Source organism: Rissa tridactyla, chromosome 3, assembly GCF_028500815.1.
Source record: "Rissa tridactyla isolate bRisTri1 chromosome 3, bRisTri1.patW.cur.20221130, whole genome shotgun sequence".
Lineage (NCBI taxonomy): Eukaryota > Metazoa > Chordata > Aves > Charadriiformes > Laridae > Rissa > Rissa tridactyla.
In genome coordinates this window covers 41,351,432-41,371,043 of record NC_071468.1, presented here as the reverse complement: position 1 = coordinate 41,371,043, position 19,612 = coordinate 41,351,432, and the positions used below count along the sequence as shown (strand labels likewise).

At 34.8% G+C, this 19,612-nt stretch overlaps 1 protein-coding gene across 6 annotated transcripts in view; it reads right to left on the bottom strand.

The window, feature by feature from the left end:
- Positions 1 to 393: 393 nt before the first annotated feature.
- CEP170 (centrosomal protein 170) overlaps positions 394 to 19,612 on the bottom strand; it is a 105,588-nt gene continuing 86,369 nt past the window's right edge. For 5 of the 6 annotated variants that reach the window (XM_054194951.1, XM_054194954.1, XM_054194955.1 and 2 more), the window contains 6 exons: positions 15,043 to 15,220; positions 13,458 to 13,625; positions 13,086 to 13,174; positions 6,855 to 6,948; positions 4,409 to 4,460; positions 394 to 2,760 (listed from right to left, as the gene is read on the bottom strand). In XM_054194951.1, coding sequence (XP_054050926.1) covers positions 2,474 to 2,760; positions 4,409 to 4,460; positions 6,855 to 6,948; positions 13,086 to 13,174; positions 13,458 to 13,625; positions 15,043 to 15,220 — 868 coding nt within the window. In that variant the 3' untranslated portion in view covers positions 394 to 2,473. The remainder of the gene's footprint in view (positions 2,761 to 4,408; positions 4,461 to 6,854; positions 6,949 to 13,085; positions 13,175 to 13,457; positions 13,626 to 15,042; positions 15,221 to 19,612) is intronic. The other variant, XM_054194953.1, reaches the window with a different exon arrangement.

Here is a 19,612-nt window from a genome sequence, read left to right as displayed (position 1 = left end):
GCCAAATCAGAATGTTCAATAAAGTTTTCCAATATATGAAGCAGAAGGAAAGCAGTCTGAAAAGCATCTACTGTTGCACCTCGCAGGTGCATCAAAACTCATTTACTTTTATTCTACAAAGGGAAACACAGTCACTATTTGGTGACTGGCATACTGGATTATTATTGCCTCTAGCTTTGCACACAAAAATCAATTCAAGTGTGGAAATGAACCCGAGTACGGGAAAGTGAGCCAATACTGTCAGCACAGAATAAATGATGCAGGAGTGATAATAATATAACTTTTTCCAAAGAAAAGATGTTTATGAAAAACTGTCATTTCCTATTTCAGTAAAGATAAGTTAGATCGCAGGAAGACTGTGAACTTCCCAGCTCTCAATTACATATTCACACATTTGTAAAGTTCCAGAAACACTTTATTTAAAAATGGAGTTGTAAATGCATATAACAAAATAACATACATAATAAATGTAACAAAAATAAATAAGGAGAACATGTTCATACAAAATAAGAACATAGTAATGCAAAATGCTTATTACAGAACGTAAAAGTATAAATGCCTGAAAGAACACAAACAGAATCTCGCATGAAGAGCCTGCACCTTTAATCATTCCTAGCCATTTTCTACTTTCCACTCGAGTCTGTGGTAAAATTATGTTCCCAAGCATTAAACAAAAGAAGGAATTATGGTGATGGTTTGGTACACTCGCTTTTCAACACCTAGCTCTAGTTTCGGTTTATTTTTGCCCTTCTGCACCTTCTAAAACTTTTCTTCTAGCCTCTGTAAACTAGTGTAGTTCAGGCTTCCACAGTTAGCTGGAGTAGAGCATATTGAGTCATACATGAAGGCTGTTTGCTTTTAATTTTTTTAAAGAAAATATGAAATCCATTATACAACAGATTAGTGGTTTCGTTTTTACATCTCTACAAAAAAAGTTTTTGCGTTTTTATTAACTGGTCCAACTTTTACTGACTTCTGAAAGCCTGTACAATTTAAAAGTGTACAGAAAGTAGCTTTTTAAAACAAATGTCATATAGGATTATTGCTGAAATATTAAAGACCATTTCATAAAAGCTGCAAAACTGTATCTTCAACCTTAATATATAGAGACTGATGCAAACATAGGAAAATTCCAGTCTATTAGTTACATTTAACAGAAATAACATTCCTCCAAATTACAGTGTTCTGGAAATACAAAGTAATTTACTTTTATTTTTATTATTATTTCCAAATGTGAAGTTACTGGGACAACTTATAAGGAAAATAGGCTTATATAGGAAACTTTAAATAGACTTGCTTTTCAGTGGTATAAGCAAAATGTCTATGTTAGCAGTCATCTTCCAGAATCCTTTCAAATATGTAAGACAGAGACAGCTTTACTAGCAAGACTACAGGAAAACATACAGAAGCAAATAAAATCATTTGCTTGGGAGTGCATCTATCGATCAAGCAAATCATGACAACTCTATTTCCAAGTCCCCTAAAGAAAATTTTACATCTCATGATCATTCCAAGGAATAGTAATTTCTTCCGTAAGCTTATGTTGCTTTTGAATTGGTGAGAGCCCATTTGCCTCAATATGCTTTAAAATGTCCCATGTTGCTGTATGTTTAAATTGTTTTTCTAGTTTCAACAAACATTTGGACAGAAATGAGATATGAAATACTTCTACTTTCATTAACATCAAAAAGACATTTGAAGAAGATCAAAAAGTGCCAAATAGTCCTTTCAGAAAGTGGGTTAAAACACTGCAATGATAATACAAGTACAGTATTATCAGATTTTATGTACACCAAAACACTGCTTGCTGTTTAATGATATCAATATGATCACCTATCACTCCCAGCAAATCTTAGTGCAAACATAATACGTGAACTTTATGTAAACCCCAAGACAATTTACGCAGCAACAAGGTTATATAAATCACAGAACTGTTTGAGATTTTCCATACACAAGAATGAATACTTTCTGAAATCTGTCTTACTTTTTGTAGTAATGTGTCGTTGTAGTCAAAGATAATGTTTCATATATAAATCATCTAATTCAGAATCAATTGTAACTGTTCAACAGTTCTGTACAAACTTTAGTGGAGGAAGTCCATTCATTAGAGCAGCTTGGCAAAGAGATTTGGGGTTTCGGTAACATTAAATGTTAGACTGCTTGCATGGCTTTTAAAAAGAAATAAATCTATTAAGGGGAAACTGCTGATATAATAATTCTTCTGCAAAGCACACAACCACAAAGGGCAAACCTGCCACAATCTGCTTTCCTACACTGGTATCTATGCGTATCTTTATGATTTGAAAAGGATTTGTGTGACAATCAAAGCATCACAGTTAAAGAAAATTGGTTTAATAAAACAACCGCTGTTTGACCAAGCCTTTTTTTTTTAAAAATTATAAAACCAATATTATATTTTTTCCTTTACTCCTAAACATTTCACATGAAAGGTTTTTGTATCAACACTGAGACGTCACTCACGCAGTGTGGCATCTTCCTCTTCCCCATCTGGGTTAAACCTATTGAAATGTATGCTGAAGTCTGACTCGGATTCAGCATTCTCAAATTCAGGTGCAACAGGGACGGTGGCCGGTCGAACAGCCCGAGCTTCGGGCTGGCAGTTTGGCTGCACTTGAGGGCGAGTACTTTGGGAAACGGGACTGGACTTCGGCTTCGGCTGAGCTGGTAAGATGGGGCTGACGAATCCCAAGTTGCTCAGAGCATCCAGGGTACCATCAGGGTCAATCATAGCATTAATTGCTAAGCAATTAAGAAAAGATGAAAGGGATAGGGAAGAAACCATAAAATTTACAATTTTCTGTTATCATAAAAGACCAAAAATCCTGTTCAAAAACTTTTATTTTTATGACAGATGTGAGCTTTTGTGTTCTGCCCACTACAAAAGAGTAGCGTACCCGACATACATGTAGCTGATACATATATTTAAAAGCTTTTACATATATTAAAGCTTTAGAAAAAATGAAACTACACAAACGAAGCACTGCCCGATGTGTGAACAGGAAATAGAGATGCCAAACTGTCTATGACTAGCTTATAGGGACTGAAAGATGGGATTTTTAGGCAGCTTTTTCTCTAATATTACCATTACACTATGCTTCATTCCATCCCACCCCACATATGCATACCTGCTAATTCCATGATTGAATGAAATTTGTATGAGAGAGCTATCATTTATCCTTTTTAATGCATAAACAATGGATTTATTGTCCCTCTCCCTCCGCATAGTGAAAGCAAACTGAAGCACCTAGTACGATTTCATTTTACTGTAGTGTTAACACATTTGTCTCATTTAACAGAAACGTTCTCTCTTTATTTCCAAAACTGTGCTAACATCTATTTAAACACCACTGCATGCACAAGGAAATGATTTGGCCTCTTTCTCTGGGCCTTATTTCTTTGTTATATTCTCTAAACACAATATAATTTACAATAAATTAACATTTTTTAATTATGGCCGAACGTGAAATAAATACTACTTTGTCTCTAAAGCTGGCTAATGATTCCTCCTGAAACATTCCTTTTTAAAACATGTTTTATTGTAGGATTAAATCTGAATACTAAAAATTACAAATATAGGAAATTTACATCAAATGCAGTGAAGATTACATATAAGCAGCACTAATCCATTTGACCACTCCAATAAACTAAGTATAAACAATAAACAAATAAGACTGCAACTTCTTTTTAAAAGATACTAAGTTTCTAAGTTGATTTTGATAAACATATGTGTCAAAATATCGGACTTTGTAAGCGCAACATACTCTTTCCATTTTATACATAGTTAAGTCATCGCAGGTGAAAAGCAAAGTAACTTTTCTATTTTGTAGTCTTTGGGCTCCACAGTTACAAAGAGTGGATTCAGTAGTGTGCAGGGAAGATGTCAAGAGCTAATCCTCAATTTTCATTTTATTGTATTGGATAATTATATTATTTTTTTTTGGATTTCCTATAGGTTATGGTCCCAGTGCATTCGTTACACTGAATTGTGCTACACATGAGGGTATTACTGATGTGCAAAGACTATTTTATAAAGCCTAATCTCAGGATTCTCTATCACCTAGTCTTCAATACTTATCCACAAAAAATATTTCTATTAAGAATGTTTCACAAATAATTCCTTTGAGAGTCTCTCGACTATTTCATTTTTAGTTGAGTCTTTTCTCCCTTACATAAAAAGATATCCTCACTCTCCTGTTTTAAAATAATTCTGTGATGTTTCTTTACCAAATGTGCCAGCAATTATATGATACTAATGTATGTAACCAATACTGTGAATGTATTTGAATAAAATGTGATAACCTTGTTTCATGATATACGTATGTGGATACATATTAAAAAAAATTAAAGCAAGCAACAGTGAAAGAGAAAAATGAGAAAAGATTTGTACCTTGCAGCTGTTTCTCAACTCGTTTCAGTTCCTGTAAGATTGATGATATTTCCTAGGAAAGAAAGAAAGAAAAAAGCTTCATTAAGGAAAAAAAGAGACTCAAACTACCTATCAGCAGTAAACAATCCCCCTCCCCAACCTTTGCAAATACGCTATTTGGGTTGTCCCTCCTGGCACCAAGAACACCCTTGCTGGTGGTGACCCAGCCACATCCACCCTGTGTCCTGGGAGGCAGTACTTGAGGCTGGACAGCCATGGCCCACTCAGAAATCAAGAGCTCCTCCGCACTGGTAGATTGCTAGGGTCAACAAAACCTCACTCTGACCCTTGCTCATCTGCCTGCACTACTACGTCTCTAGCACAGACTTACAGACACCATGGTTCTGTAGAAATGGGGCAAAGTAACAGCAAACCCTTAAAGGAATGTAACAGTACAAACCCAAACCCAGTATTAATAGAATAGCGTGGTTTATAACCTCATTCAGATGTGAGTCAGAATAGTAAGATGACTGCATCGGGATTTTGTCTGCAGCCATTGGGCCCTGTGCCTACGAGACCCTGTACAGCACACCAATGTTGCATCCTGAGCACTCTTTTGCCTTACAGATTTTTCTCCTCTGTGCTGCACTGCTTGCTAACACAGACATAGCCACAGCAACACACTCAGAAACACAATGATCATTCAATGTACTGCATCTTAAATTACAAATATGTAAATCCAACAACTGAAGGATCCTACACTGAAGGATACTGTTAATCCAGCTGCTGAGGAGAGCTACCAGTGGTCTTCAAAAGCTGAAAATTTTCAAAGGCACTGATTTCAGAAACCCATTTAAACCCATTTAACCCAGTACAGAATGAGTTTTTGAAATAAGTAATGTGATTTTTGTGGGTAGCAGAGATTGATTACCTTGGATTTTACAAAGTCATTATTGTTAAACAGATTCCATATCTGAACTGGACATAAGTGTTCCAAGGACAAAACAAACACCAGTTACAGTTAAGTGTTAATGACAGTTAACTTTTAATGACATTCTGTGCTATAAATAAGCACTGCATTTGAACAATATATGGCTCTGGAAACTGAGCAGAAACTTGAAAAATCACTGCATAGGCAAAAAAAAAACCCCATACACTTTCAAACAATGTGAGATGTTTTACTGCATTGAAAAAAATATTGTAAAATGCTAAGTTTAGGAATAAATATATAACTAAACTTTTTCTTTTTTTCAATGAATGCCTCAAAACCCCACATTCATGGCATTTAGAATGTAAAACACTAAACTTCAGTCTTATTCTGGAAATGGACAGGATAAGAGAAACTCCTTATATTATCATGTTTCTAAAATCAGAAACTTCCATGAGTAACTTGCTTAATTAAACTTTAAAAAAAACCCAAAACTGTCAGTGTATCTATTAAATTATAACACTGAGCTACTAATGACTGCTCTTAAAAAATATACCATTCTGCAGAAATTACAAGCCAGGTTTTTAATATTTCCATCAATCTGTATGAGTTTAGTAAGGCATGATGAGGTAACAGAGAAGTGTTAGCCAGTTCAAACAACAGAGGAAACGAGTTCACATTTTGCTTCTGAGCAGTCCAATATGAACTATGTGAGAAGGAGTTTCTTCTCCCACCTTTCCCTCAGAAAAGAAAACTGCCTCTGCAAGCTGACATTCATGATACTCCAGACAGGATAATGTAGCTGGACTCTTTGTCTGCTCTCACATGCAGAGATGTTTTTCAAACCCTACACTCTGTGATAAGAAGCAGAGGAGAAGTATACTAGGAAACAACATGTATGCTCCGTTCCCTCACACCATCACACAGTCTGGTCATGAAATGTCCCTAATTAGGCAGGGGTAGAAGACTATGTGAATCAACTAGAGCTGTAGTCGATTCCCTACATTTATCAGTTCCACACAAAATCAACGTGTTTATTTTTCATTGAAGAGTGCTTTCATTGCAATGTGTCTACAGATTACTGTCATTTATATATAGCAAAATACAACTAGTTCTCTAAATATTAATAATCAGTATTAATAGCACGAAGTATATATTAGGTATTAATAATCAGTAGGGAAAGCAATCTTTAGATTGTAAAACAAGTTAATACGAAAGCAATCTAACATTCAAACTAATGGTTGTTACCTTTTCTTAAACAAAAGTACTGATGGTCTCTATAGAGTTCAACCCCTTTTATTCCATTCTTTATCTGATAATTTCCCCTGAACAATTACTTAAGACTGTTTCTTTATAAGATAGTAAGTCTTAGTAATTATCAAAGGAGATCGGGTTTATTCTTGAAATATACCGAGTATCTAAATAAAACCTGTTAAAGATTTTTGCCTTTGTATCACTGAAAATAACACATTCCTCTACTGCTCATTTAGAAATTAGGTAAGAGGCTCAAACAATCCCAGTAAAGATAACAATTCATACCATGCTTGATGTTTTCACAATAGGAACTTCACTTTCAGCTCGCAACTTGTTTTCAATTTCTTCCCAATTTCTATCTTTGTCCTTAAATAATATTCTAGAAGAAAGGAATTCAAGAACACTGTTTAAAATAGACAAATATAACCAAACTAGAACTGAAAGATTAGATAACATGATATGAGAAAGCAGCACGGGGAGCACTGAATAGAAGTAAAATCTGAAATACTGAAAACTGACAGAATCCAACCACACAGTTTAAATTTTCAGGGAAGCATACAGGGTTTCAGCAAGATCATTATTATTGACATTAAAATGGCAGTTCTGTAACTAAATAATTGCTTATGGTGTTGAAAAGACACAGCTGATTCTTTCCTCCAGCACTGAAAGATTTTTTGAAAAATCCAACTATTTTACAACAGTCAGAGAATTCCCTATTAACACTGCATTTTACAACAATGCAAAACACAAGAGAAAGATTAAAAATGGTAAATAAATGCAAATACATTTGTATTTTATATTAATTTAATGAAAAATAAAACACAACAGGAAATTAAAAGAAAAATGCATTCCATAGAAGTTTTCATTGAAAAGTTTCAACACACAAACTGTGTAATGATTTAGTAATGTTAAGTATCACTTGTATTACACACTTAAAGAAGTCACTTCTCTTACGTGTACAGAAGTGACTTCCAAAGCATACTGTGAGATTCCCCTTTTTTTATATTTTGCTTCCCTTTTTGCTTCTTTTCCTTGTGATAAATATTGTTTGTTTTCATTGGCATATCTTGAACACTGTTTAAACTGTCTACATTTGCACAATTAATTTCAGACTTAAAAGTATAAAAATAGCTGCAGTAAAACTGCTAAGCAAACAAACCAATTTAAAATCATGACTGAAAAGTAGTACATTTTGAAGAAGTAATTAGTGCACGTAGGTGTCTGAGGAAATAACTTTTAAGGTGGAAATTCACGATACCTTGAATATCATAAATACCTTCAAATTAATAAGAATTTGAAAGAAAGCTGGGAGACTTAGTACTGCATTTCTGTTAATCTTTCTTCAGTTACTTAGACCGTATGGAAAATCTCACTCTCTATTATTATCCTGTGTCAAGAAAGTCTAGTTTTTCAAAACATGTACCCTGTCCTATTTTATTAGTACATAGATATGCGTAGACAGCCCAACCAGAAGATCCTTTAACTCTTCTGTCTTTGAGATCTTCCCTCGCTGCTGCTTCAGAACCTGATTTTTGTCAGATGCTTCACTGAGAGGAAGTGCTACTCTCATGACACAATGTCATGGGATCAAGGCAAATCACTGCTTTTGCAAATGACTTTCGTGTATTAACGTACAAAGCATAGGAACAGTAAACATTAATACATACATCTTTTGGGGGAAGGAAAAGATAAATTAAAAGAGATAAAAACTACAGTGAAGAAAGCATGTAACACTTCATGTCCTCAAGTAGTGCCATCATCTTATTCAGCACCAGAGATCTGACAAGATTGCTTTTATGTTCTGGAAGAGAATGCAAAAGCTTGCAAAGCAATACAACTGAAAATCTGGATACCAGAAAGTACAATTAAAATGGAAAATTTAGGACTTCCTGACACTGATGAGTTAGAATAAATAAATAAAATGCAGAGCCAATTAAATCCTTTATAGGATCTTACACTAAAAACCAGGCATCTTCTGGAAATACTTGGATTCAGTATACAGAGAATCTTACGCAGCTAAACTTTCTGTACTTTAATAGCATCTATATCACTCTGGAAATCAGCAGGAACATGGAAAATAAAGTTTTATTTAATACTAAACAGCACTAGTAGGAAAAATATGCAAGTTATTGTGACACTCCTTGTTTTTTTTTCATTTGCCATCTTGCTCATGTTATATTAAAATACTTCTATCTTTATGTATGTGATTAGTGCCTTTGCTTTTGTATCTGGTGTTTTCAGTCTTACTCTCCTTTAGAGATAATGTTCTTCTCTTTTACGATTTGAAAGCTTTCCATTTCAGAGGTCATTTTATTAAAAGAAAGAAAAAAAAAGAGGAAAAAAGTGAAAGCAGTAGTTTTAAAAATGTTATTATTTCCACTATAAAGCAGACAAGACAATTTGTTTTTAATATAATTTTAGGAAGCGTATTTCCTTTTGTCATGGTTTGGGCCGGACTTGCCACTGAACCTCAAACCAGGATACCTTTTTTCCCAATACTTCATTTAGTACATTTTAACCTCTTGGAGTGGTCTTTGTCTCTGTCTCCTTTGCTCTTCCTTCTTCTAATCGTACCCTTTATATTAAAAGAGCATATTTATAAATGCCTGCCACTTTCTGCTCTTGCCTTTCCCTACTTTGTGGGGCAAATCTGCCTAAACTTTCATATTTGGTTGTGCTCAGTTCCCATTTTTCTTCCATTGCACTTAACAGGATGCACAGCAAACCGCAGAGACTGACAAGTAGTACCTGCACTGACCTGAATGCTTTGCCTAGATTTTGCCTGACTGAAGAGGTACCTGCCTGCTACAAAGCAAGCCAATAACACTGCAAAACACTGATAAAACCACGTAGGTCTTCTCACTGCAAAACCTACTTACCCCCATAATCTCTGAAAATTCTTGCAAACTCATTAAAACATATAAAAGGCAGAAAAGCAAACAAACTGCGTATTTGCTTCCTGAGAAGCCACCACAACAATTTGTTAGCAAAGAATGGATTATAGGATACACGGCAAGAATGCTGCAGAATTTTTAAATATGATGTGGTTTTGTGTACACCAGCAAATAAGAACCTAACTGATTATACAAAGTAATGAATAAAAATAAGTTATAAAAAAGTAACTTAGCAATACCCAAGCTATGACCTTATCCAGAAGACAATTACAAATATATAGAGGATTTGGTGAAAGGAAAGAACCAGGCACCTGAACTGGTTCAATCTGAACACCATGCTAGGACTCGGGGAAAAAAAACCAAACAGTTTGGCCAGCACTGGGAGAAGTTAGCCAAAGAATACAGTGTCAAAAACTTCTCTCAATCCTATTTCTTGATATAAGGTAGGAATGATGATAGAACTCAGTGAAACTCAGAACATTATCTATAAATTAGAAAACAGAAATGGCCGCTCTAATGAAGTGGGGAAGAAACTAGTCAAGCAAAAAGATATATATTTCCTTTCATCCTCATATTAGTTTATTTTCATGATTGATTTCAGCTCATTTTAATTTCTGATAGGTCTGCTTGTCAAGAATGACTGAAAATACTTATGTTCTTAATACTTCAGCCAAAGTAAAATGGGTCTTTTTGTAAAGCTAGCTATTGCAACTAAAATATAAGAGAAAGAAGAGTGTTCGCTTGCACAGGAAGCACATCTTCCTCCATTTGGACCCAGACAGGAAGGATGCAATTTGTTAATAAGTATGATGCAACTTGTAAGGACTGTAATTGCTCTATACTGTCTGTGCTCTCAGGAGAGAAGTTTACATGGGTAAACAAGAAAATTTGAGAGAGGACTTTTAAAACACAGAAAGGCTTACTGGCTTACTCTTACTGGTGCCTCTAAATTTCTCCTCTCCTTTCAACTTCAAATACTTTGAAAAAATACACAATTGCTTGACAAATTCTGACCGATTCTCATTGTATTCGTTCTGGGCAGAAATTTTAACTAGCTTAACTCCAGTAGAAGGAATAGAAGCACACCAGTTGGTTGAAGTCATGGACATCAAAACAAAGCTAAGGTAAAATCTGTAATATGTCTTAGCTGCCTTATACGCTCTCTAACAGCAATTCTAAAACTATTGTTGCTTTTCTGATTCAAAATACTAATGCCATTATAAAGAACATCATATTATTCAAATCCATTCTGAGAAGCAGGAAGTTTTGATCACAGCTCTGGGGAATATGCTAAATAATTGCTTATTAAAGTTTCTCCACTGTATTTTTATAGAAATATGCAATGCCACTCTCTTTAAACGTACATAAAATGCTTATAGGTAAGCTTATATTTATAATATTATACACAAACACATGATTATTTACATTCCTTAAAATCTTGCTGACTTTACCTTTTAAGCTCAGAAAATTAATCAGAAAAGTGTAAGACTCGATTTTATAGTTATCTGCTTTTCTCAGAATATATCTGCATAAATAATTTGTTTTAACTCACTGTAGTGAATTCAAGTTTAGGTTAAGTAAACTACAGCTGTGCTAGCAACTTATTTACAGATCAGAAACTGCCAACCATCAAGAAAAATCAGCATGACAAAAAAAAAGTAGAGCATCTACTACTGCACCTGAAGAATTTAAGACACATATCATCCTAGACGCCTACCACAAATAAGTAGGTCAATAAGCAAGATTCTTGTTCCAATGATGCAGCTTCAAAAAGAAAAAAAAAATATATATAGGTAAGCAGAGTTCCTTATGGATGTCACTGTATTTTCCCAGAGAATTATGCACAAAAACCCCCTTAATGTTTAATATTTTGTTTCTATTTATGAATTTCAAAAGCATTTTAAAATTACTTTCGAAGAATGGTCACGCTTAGTTACCTCTTTGCATGTTTTTGCTCATTTTTTTAACATCAGCTATTAAAGTAAATGATAGTGTGCACTCAGAGGTTGATTAAACCTGAACAAGTTGTGAACTTTTGCATCATTTGTAACAAATTCTGCATAATGAAGTTGAACTCTTCTAATTTGACACAGCTTTTGAGAGTAACTGTATTGTACACCTGCATTTCACTAACTCATTTGTATCTGAAATTTACATAGCAAAAGACATTTATGTCTTTTTTTAAAGATATTAAAATAAATAGTATGATACATAGAAGAATGTATCTGGGGAAACCAAAGAGGGAAAGGCAGCAAATGGCGTAATTTGCAATATTATAATCCCACAGCCCCAAAGCGGTGAGTTGGAAAAAGAGAACTAAGATGAACATCAGTCCAGGAATTTGTTTGAAAATAGTGGAAATAAGGTACTCACAAATATTACCTGTAATTACCAGTAAAAACAACACATAAAAAACCTTATAACAGAAATTAAAAGAATGGGCTGCAGGCTTTTAAAGATTTGATTCTTCACTCAGTGATACTAGAAAGAGCAGGACTAAAAATGGCAGATAACCAACAGTTTTTACCAATTTAGAGATATTTTTTTTTTCTTCTTGATTTCTATCGTCAAGTCTTTTTTGGTACTCCCACGAGAATCTAACCTTCAGATATGTTAGTATTTTGCTGCTTTTACTAGTTACATCATCCTATGCTGAAATAAATTTGTGATTTGGTGACTGATCTGTAACCCATCTAAGATTTCAATATTTAACACTTCTAGACAAACAGATCAATTACAATATTTTCTCACATTCAGAAAATTATATATGAAGTTCATCCAAATGACTTTCTTTCTTTTAATGTACTCCATTTTTAAATTATTAACTGCACAAAGACATGAAGAAGGACATGTGAATTATACAATCCTGAACTTCGTATTTAGAATTTTCATTTATCCTTGTCAACCAAAGCAGTCATCAAATGGTTGTACACTCACTCATTCAAGTTAAATGGAGCTGTTGGTAGAGCAATATGTTATAATTTTTGGCATGTCTATACTTACTGTTAATATGACATTTTATTATGCAGGAATCTAACTATCTAGGCAGGAATTTTCAATTAAAAATAACAGATGGTTACATCTGTCATTTTAGATTTAGAGCTCAATAGCAACCACATTGTCTCCAGAGCAAATTCTTTTTCAGAAGGATTTACTGAAACAGCTCTCCTTTGTACCATTTGTTTTTCTTCCTGAAACCAGTGATCCCTACAATAACTTGGCAAACGTACAGGGCTCAGTTTACAGTTCAGCAACATTTTAACCTTATCTTTTAACGAAGGGAGTTTTACAAGACTTGCATAGAGGTCATGTAGATTTTGCACAGCCTTTGCATGTGTTGGAACAGCTCCTCTGCTGGAAGTATGATGGATATTGTTCTGTGCATGTGAACTTTGCTGATACTTATCTTCATGTAATGTGAAATACACACAAGCAATAATGGAAAAATTATTAATCACAATTCTTCCTGAATGCTAAAAAGGCCATAAGTAACATCGCTTTTTTAAAACACAAGTTGCTACTAAATACGTTTCCTCTATCTGTATTATACAAATCTCTTCTACTAGTAGGAATGGTGATGAAAGCAGAACATTTTCAGTAATAATAATTTTTAAAAACCCACCTGATTTTGCCAGCTGTTTTGTCTATGGATTGTCTTATCTTGCGAGAAAACTGGAAGACTGAGGACAACAGCAAACTGTCCCCCATAACCTGCAATTAGTTTTTAATAAAGAAGGGTATTATTAGTTTAATGAGAATTACATACAAACAATTCAAATTTTAACTTTAAAAAAATCATACTTATGTTCTAATTGGTATCATACACAATCATATTTGAATATTTTGCAAATTAAATAATACACCATTTTTTTCCCCAGTATTAACGCCACCTGCTACAGGTAGGAAAAAAAGAATAGCGTCTAATTAAGTGGGTAGACAACTGTAACAGCTTACGATAGACACATTACTAGAGAGAATCCTGTTGTGTACTCACTTCATCTCTGCTCCAAGTCCTTCTTCGGGTAATTGTTGGGGGATCGAGGGCATCTGTTAGCTGAGGTCTAGCATCATTAGGCCGACCATTCCCCTCTGGTGGTTTGGCATGCACTAGTGGAGGGATTTTTCTAAAATTGAGACTTTCATCAAATACTCGGTCAACCAACTGGGGGGTAAAAGAAAAATGCAGTTTATGAAACCTACTGCATACATGCAAGATCAGATTAATATTTTTTTTCCTTCTGAAACAGTTTACAAGAATCCTATCGCATAAAAATCATTCTCCTGTCTCGAAGAGTATAAAATGATGCATCTCTTATGTAACAATACCTTGTATAAATGAAAGCATTTTTTCCAAATACCAGACATACATGGCAAAATTAGACAACGTACAGAAATTTTGATTATGGGCAGGTAACATGATAGTTATGTATAAACTGGTATTGAATAATTTATTCACTTGATTAATGGAATATATCTGTGGAATTAAGCACGTTACTATCAAATTTAGGGTTTTTTCCAGATTAGTCATGGTGTTACAGAAACATCTGTACCTACTTAAAGGAGATACTGCCACCTGCAGTAGTACGTACATACTGTACAATATTTTTTTAAGAAGGAAAATAATTATCTAGTAATATAAAAATCAGAGCGATATAACTGGATCTGAGAAAATGAGCACTTTATTACTTTAAAATTTAGCCATAAGTCCATGAGAATTAAAAACAAAATTTATGTGAGTGCAGTTACAATTTTTCTGAGTACACAACTCACAGATTTCTTATCACTGTTTATATCTTTTTTTCCACAGAAAAAGACAATATTATACTAAACACACTAAACTAATGTATTAACCAAACTTAATGCACACAAAAATGAATAAATACATTTTGAAAGGAATACTATGAAGAAAAAAATGCAGTAAACATTTACAACATATTAGGGTGAACTGTAATATGGTAGAAAGTGATGACTCAGATTAACATGTTTACCAGCATTAGACCTGTGATGGTTACTAGAACAAGTTAGTCAATATTTTCACAGAACAGCACACCAGAGATAGTAAAAGAAAATAAGAATTATTAGAAGCACAAGGCAAACTTATTTCAAGGCAGTTTTTACAATGTTATTAAGAAAGAAAATCTAAAGTAATTGTTAACTGATGGTACCTAAGTATTTCAGTGTTCAGAATGCGAAACTTTATGAACTTTATGAAGAGAGGGACTTTTTTGTTTTTAATAGCTACGGAAAGTATTAAATGTATACATTTACATATATTTGTGCATACACACTAATATCTTTAAATGCACTTAGATACTATCCAACGGTATCTAAGGCTACATACAAGTAAGAAACAAATAACTATCTTGTCCTATGTTTCGTGGAAAAAAAGAGACAGACAGATAGTCTGCATTCTTTTGACAAGCTGCATTCGTAGAATAATTTCTGGGTTGTTTTGTCGAAATGTAAAGGAACTTTAAATCAAAAAACAATGTAGAGATCATGCATACGGGTTGAGTGGAAATAACTAAAAAGGGCTATGCAAAATGCTTAAAGCAAAAGAAATAAAGAAAAGGAAGAACCTTATGCATTTCTCCATGAAGATCTCCTACCTCTTCTCTAGTGTCTATGGCAGAGCCAGGGGTGGTGGCAGCAGTGCTTACTGTGGTACTGGGGGCAGTGCCTGATGAAGTCACTGAATCTATCTCTCCTGCTACATCGTTGATTTCCCGTGCGATGAGAGCCAGATCTTGACTGATCCTAGTAACAAAGAGAGTGTTACATTCTCCCCTACAAATACTTCTGGATCAGTAGAGCCCCACCTGCAGCCTTTGAACTTCTTAGTTCCTGATAACTGTGCTATGAAAATGTGTATGCCCTTCTAAACTGAAAGTTTACTTGTAGTACCATAAAAGCAAATTTTTAACTGAAGCTTTGAATAACTTGCCTTTCTAGACGAATAAGGTAGAAGGCAATCTCAAAAGACACAGCATCCTTGTATCTTTCTAGGATTCCCAGGCACAGATGTGTGCAACATGCAGTAAACGCAACACACGGGATGCACTGGAAATATGCTGAAAATACTGGACAGATGACCTGCATACATACAGTAAATCTGAAATGTCCAGAACACATTTAAGTTATACCTCAGTTTACCTACTTGCAAAGAACTTCTTCAGGACCTCTGATTATGTGGCAGCCCTGCAGCTTGCTCAGATGAAGCTGCTTATGTGTCTGAAATTCCAAACCAGTATCCTAAATTCTCGAATTTAATCAAGACAAGCTTTCTTGCTGGAAAAATAGAATATGCCTGCAAAAACCTGGACATGATGGCACTACATAAATACATGTGAATTCTCAGCTGAAGATTCCTTTTCCTTTCTTCTGATCCGTCGCATCAACAAACAGCTCTGCTGTCCATTCTGCTCAGCACAGGAAGGAAACTTGCCTAGTTCTGCTTGTGCTACTCCGCTCCAGGACACCCCAAAAGAAGGAGGGAAAAAAACCTGATGCAAAGGAAAAGCTAAAAGCCCCCTACTAACTACAGCACCCTGAAGCTCCAGCTTAGATCAAGCAGTTCAGAAGAGCTAGAATTCAGAGCAGCCCACTAAGTGATCCCCTTTCATACTTCCGTCTGAAAGGAGTGAAGGCATAGAAGTCAACAGTGCTAATTCTGCACCACCAAGGACTCTGTGAACAGCAGCACCTGCCACTTAAGGGGAAGGAGTTGCACAGCCATGTGACAGTGATGCACACCATGCTGGCCAGTGCGTGTTAAAGGTGAGCTTCTTTCTGCTCTTTGTTTTCACTTTGTCTTCAAGTCAAGAAGAATGGACACCATTGACCTAGAGATAGTTTAAGACCGAGTGAGCAGAATTTAAGAAAGGCAAACACAATTAGAGACATTTCCAGTCAAATTCCAACACCGGATTTTGTGGCTAACCATCAGCAACCCACAATAAAGTGCAACCTTGTGTAGCACAGATACACATATACTTGGGATAAAGCTGTAGAAGAATAAGCAGCTATCACCCATGACCACTCAAGACACTATTTCCGAACTCAAACTATCAAAGACTGGAACATTAAAGCAGAAACAAAGTCAATTAATCATTTTAATAAATTGAAATATGGTATGTGCCTACTACTACATTAGTTACTTAATTACTACATCTTTTGGGTCAATTTTAATTTGTATTTCGTGTTCTCATACATACATTACATTAGAACTCCAAGGTTTGAGCTAATATTCTGAGTAGTAGAGATACTAGAGCACCTACTTCCTTTTTTCCACACAACCAGCTCGCTTTTTTCTTAAACAGAAAAGTTGCTAATAATCACATATGAATTTCTGGGACAAATTTTGGTATTTAATGAATAGTTGTGAAAAAAACAGATCCCAGGAAATTTCAATTATCAGTAAATCCTCCAGAAGACAAATGTCATTAAACACCATAATGAAAAGTAGTATCAATCAGCTGGGACTTAACTCTCCACAGAAATCAACAATGTGTCAACATGCTACAGCCACTTCAATTGAGTTCTTACCAAGCAATCGTGTAAAATGTCAGATGTCTACATTTAAAAGAATTCAAATGAATCCTGAAAATATCATAAGAAATAACTCTAACATGAATGGCACGCAACTTGTTAGACAATCATCAAACACTAGTCAAGTGAAAAAATAAATCTGGAATTAGTTTCAATGTTACAGTAAGCTACAGTCAGTACTCAATAATGTTTCTGTAGAAACAATATAGATAGAGCACTAAACAAAAAGCATCATGAAAAAGAAAATTAGAAACCAGCTGAGAGCTGAGCCTGACTCTTCATAAATGAAGATTTCAAGTCATTCTACATTAACATTTAGAAACAGGAAGTATTGCTTAAATATAAGGAGTATGTTGTGCATAATCAAGGACAACAGACTTAGGCTTTAGGTACACACTATTTATACTGTGGCAACTGTAGGTTGCCTTGCAGGTTTCTACTGCTTTCTGCATCAGACTTAGCAATCATACAAGGCAAATCAATTCAGGGAGGGAAAACTAAACTTAGCTTCAAATTCCCTAAACCCCGCCAACTGGCTTCAGGAAATGTTGCTATTAGATTTGCTCAGTGAGCAAACTCCCACAGCTGCATAGCTACATTAAGGGACAGACACAGTTTCCAACACAAGGGAAAAGGTGAGAACACAGGGCTTGGGATAGGGAGAGCATGACCATCTTTTTCAACACCCTGGAACTCTAGTTCTTATTTACCTGTAGTGAAAGAATACCCACAGTATCAGGATAAAACACAACGAAATAGGAATACTTCTAAGATATCTGTAATAGTTCTGAGCTGCTGGATTACTGAAAACATTTTTATGCTTAGTATACCATGTCACACTTCCTACACTGAGTCAGTTTATTGTCTAATGATACTTTAAAATCCTTAAATAAAATATATATGAAGCTTCTTTTATTCTGAGGGTGTATATTCTCCTTGTGCCAAAGTGGTTTTAGTTCAAATTTAGTAATTCCATTAGTTTTTTTAAACACCTCTTTTCAATTTTCAGTTTTATTAACAACTGTAAATTGTAGAGTCTGTGAAAACTGCAAACTGGGTCAATCTTGGAAGACCAGTTAAAAGACAATATGATGGTAACATGGATGCAATGAGAAGTTGTCATACAGTCTCTACGCTACTTTGAGCTGCACATTTACTTTATGAAATAATTACCTTTACACCTGCCTAATCTAGTCAGGTATTCAATAAAAAAAAAAATTAAATCAACTAATTTTAATGAGATAATATACCTATCTTTTCCTGTTTTACAAAACTCTAAACAGAGTTGAAGGGACTCTGATCATAGAAGCTGGGCTGAGAAGGAAAAAACCCAGGGTAGACTATGGTTAGGAAGGCAAAGGGAGCAGAGATAAAAATTATCTTATAAAGGACAGAAGTTAAACTTAAAGCTATGGGAACAACAGTGTGAATCAGTACAAAGAGATACTGATGCACAGAAAGGATCAACTAGTGACCTAGAGCCGGGCGTCTGGTAACCAAGGAAACTGGTGTCGGAAGCAGTGACAATACATGACAGCAGTCTAGCAGTTCTCAACTGCTGACTGCTAGCTTTCTTAACCTTATATATGCTCATTTAATGCAGTTTGTGTGAAATTTCTATACACAGTCACAAGTTTGGCAATACCGATTTGAGCCTCTCACCACTTTCATTAGAAACAAAGAAGCTGAAAAAGGTAGGTTAAGTACATAGCCTTCAAAGCAAATTTAAGACCAGTATATAAATGAAGAAAATGGTAAGAAGCCCAAGGGAAGTAAGAAACCTGCAAACCTAACCACCGCATAAGTTTGGACTGAATCATCAATTACTTCCAGTGGCAATCTCTTCTAGATCAGCAAAGCGTACCAAGAAGTTTCACTGAAGTAGAGGTTCAGCAGCATTTTTTATGCAGATGAAGCAATACGCTATGGCTATCTTCAATTGTTTTCCACATACACACACATTCCTCCCTATATCCATCTCTATACTTCAGATTCTTGGAAAGAAATGTTCTAGGAAGATGCCTTTGAAGATGTTTCTTTCATGATTTATGAGGATGCTATCAGACTCCCTTAAATATTTTCCCTTTGCACAGACCACACTAGAAAAACAAATGTTGAAAAATATTACCAATAAGAGGGAAAAAAAATTAATCACACTAAGCAAAACACAGTGCTTCACAGCTGCAAGACCACAGTGTTAATATTAATTTTAAAAGTGCAACACTTTTTTTGTTTCGGCTTCCAAATTAAGTTCTGTGAAAAGGTTCAGAACCTGGAACACTGGCATCTAAGTTTTAAATAACATTTATATGTTAACACAGTTTTATTTATTTGGTGCAAGGTATCTGAAGTTTTCACTGCCTGGGTATTACATGATATGCAATAATTGGTTACCAGAACGTAGAACTGACTACCTTTTCCTTGATTCACTTGAAGCAGTGCTATTAGCAATAATGGAGGAATTGCCATACTAATCTCAGGGACTCGCAACAAAAAGAAATTACTTTTTGATGAATACATATGATTTAAATCAGAAAATACCTAACATGAAATAATGTCTAGATAAACAAAAAACTGAGAACATGGTCTCTCTCATTGCCA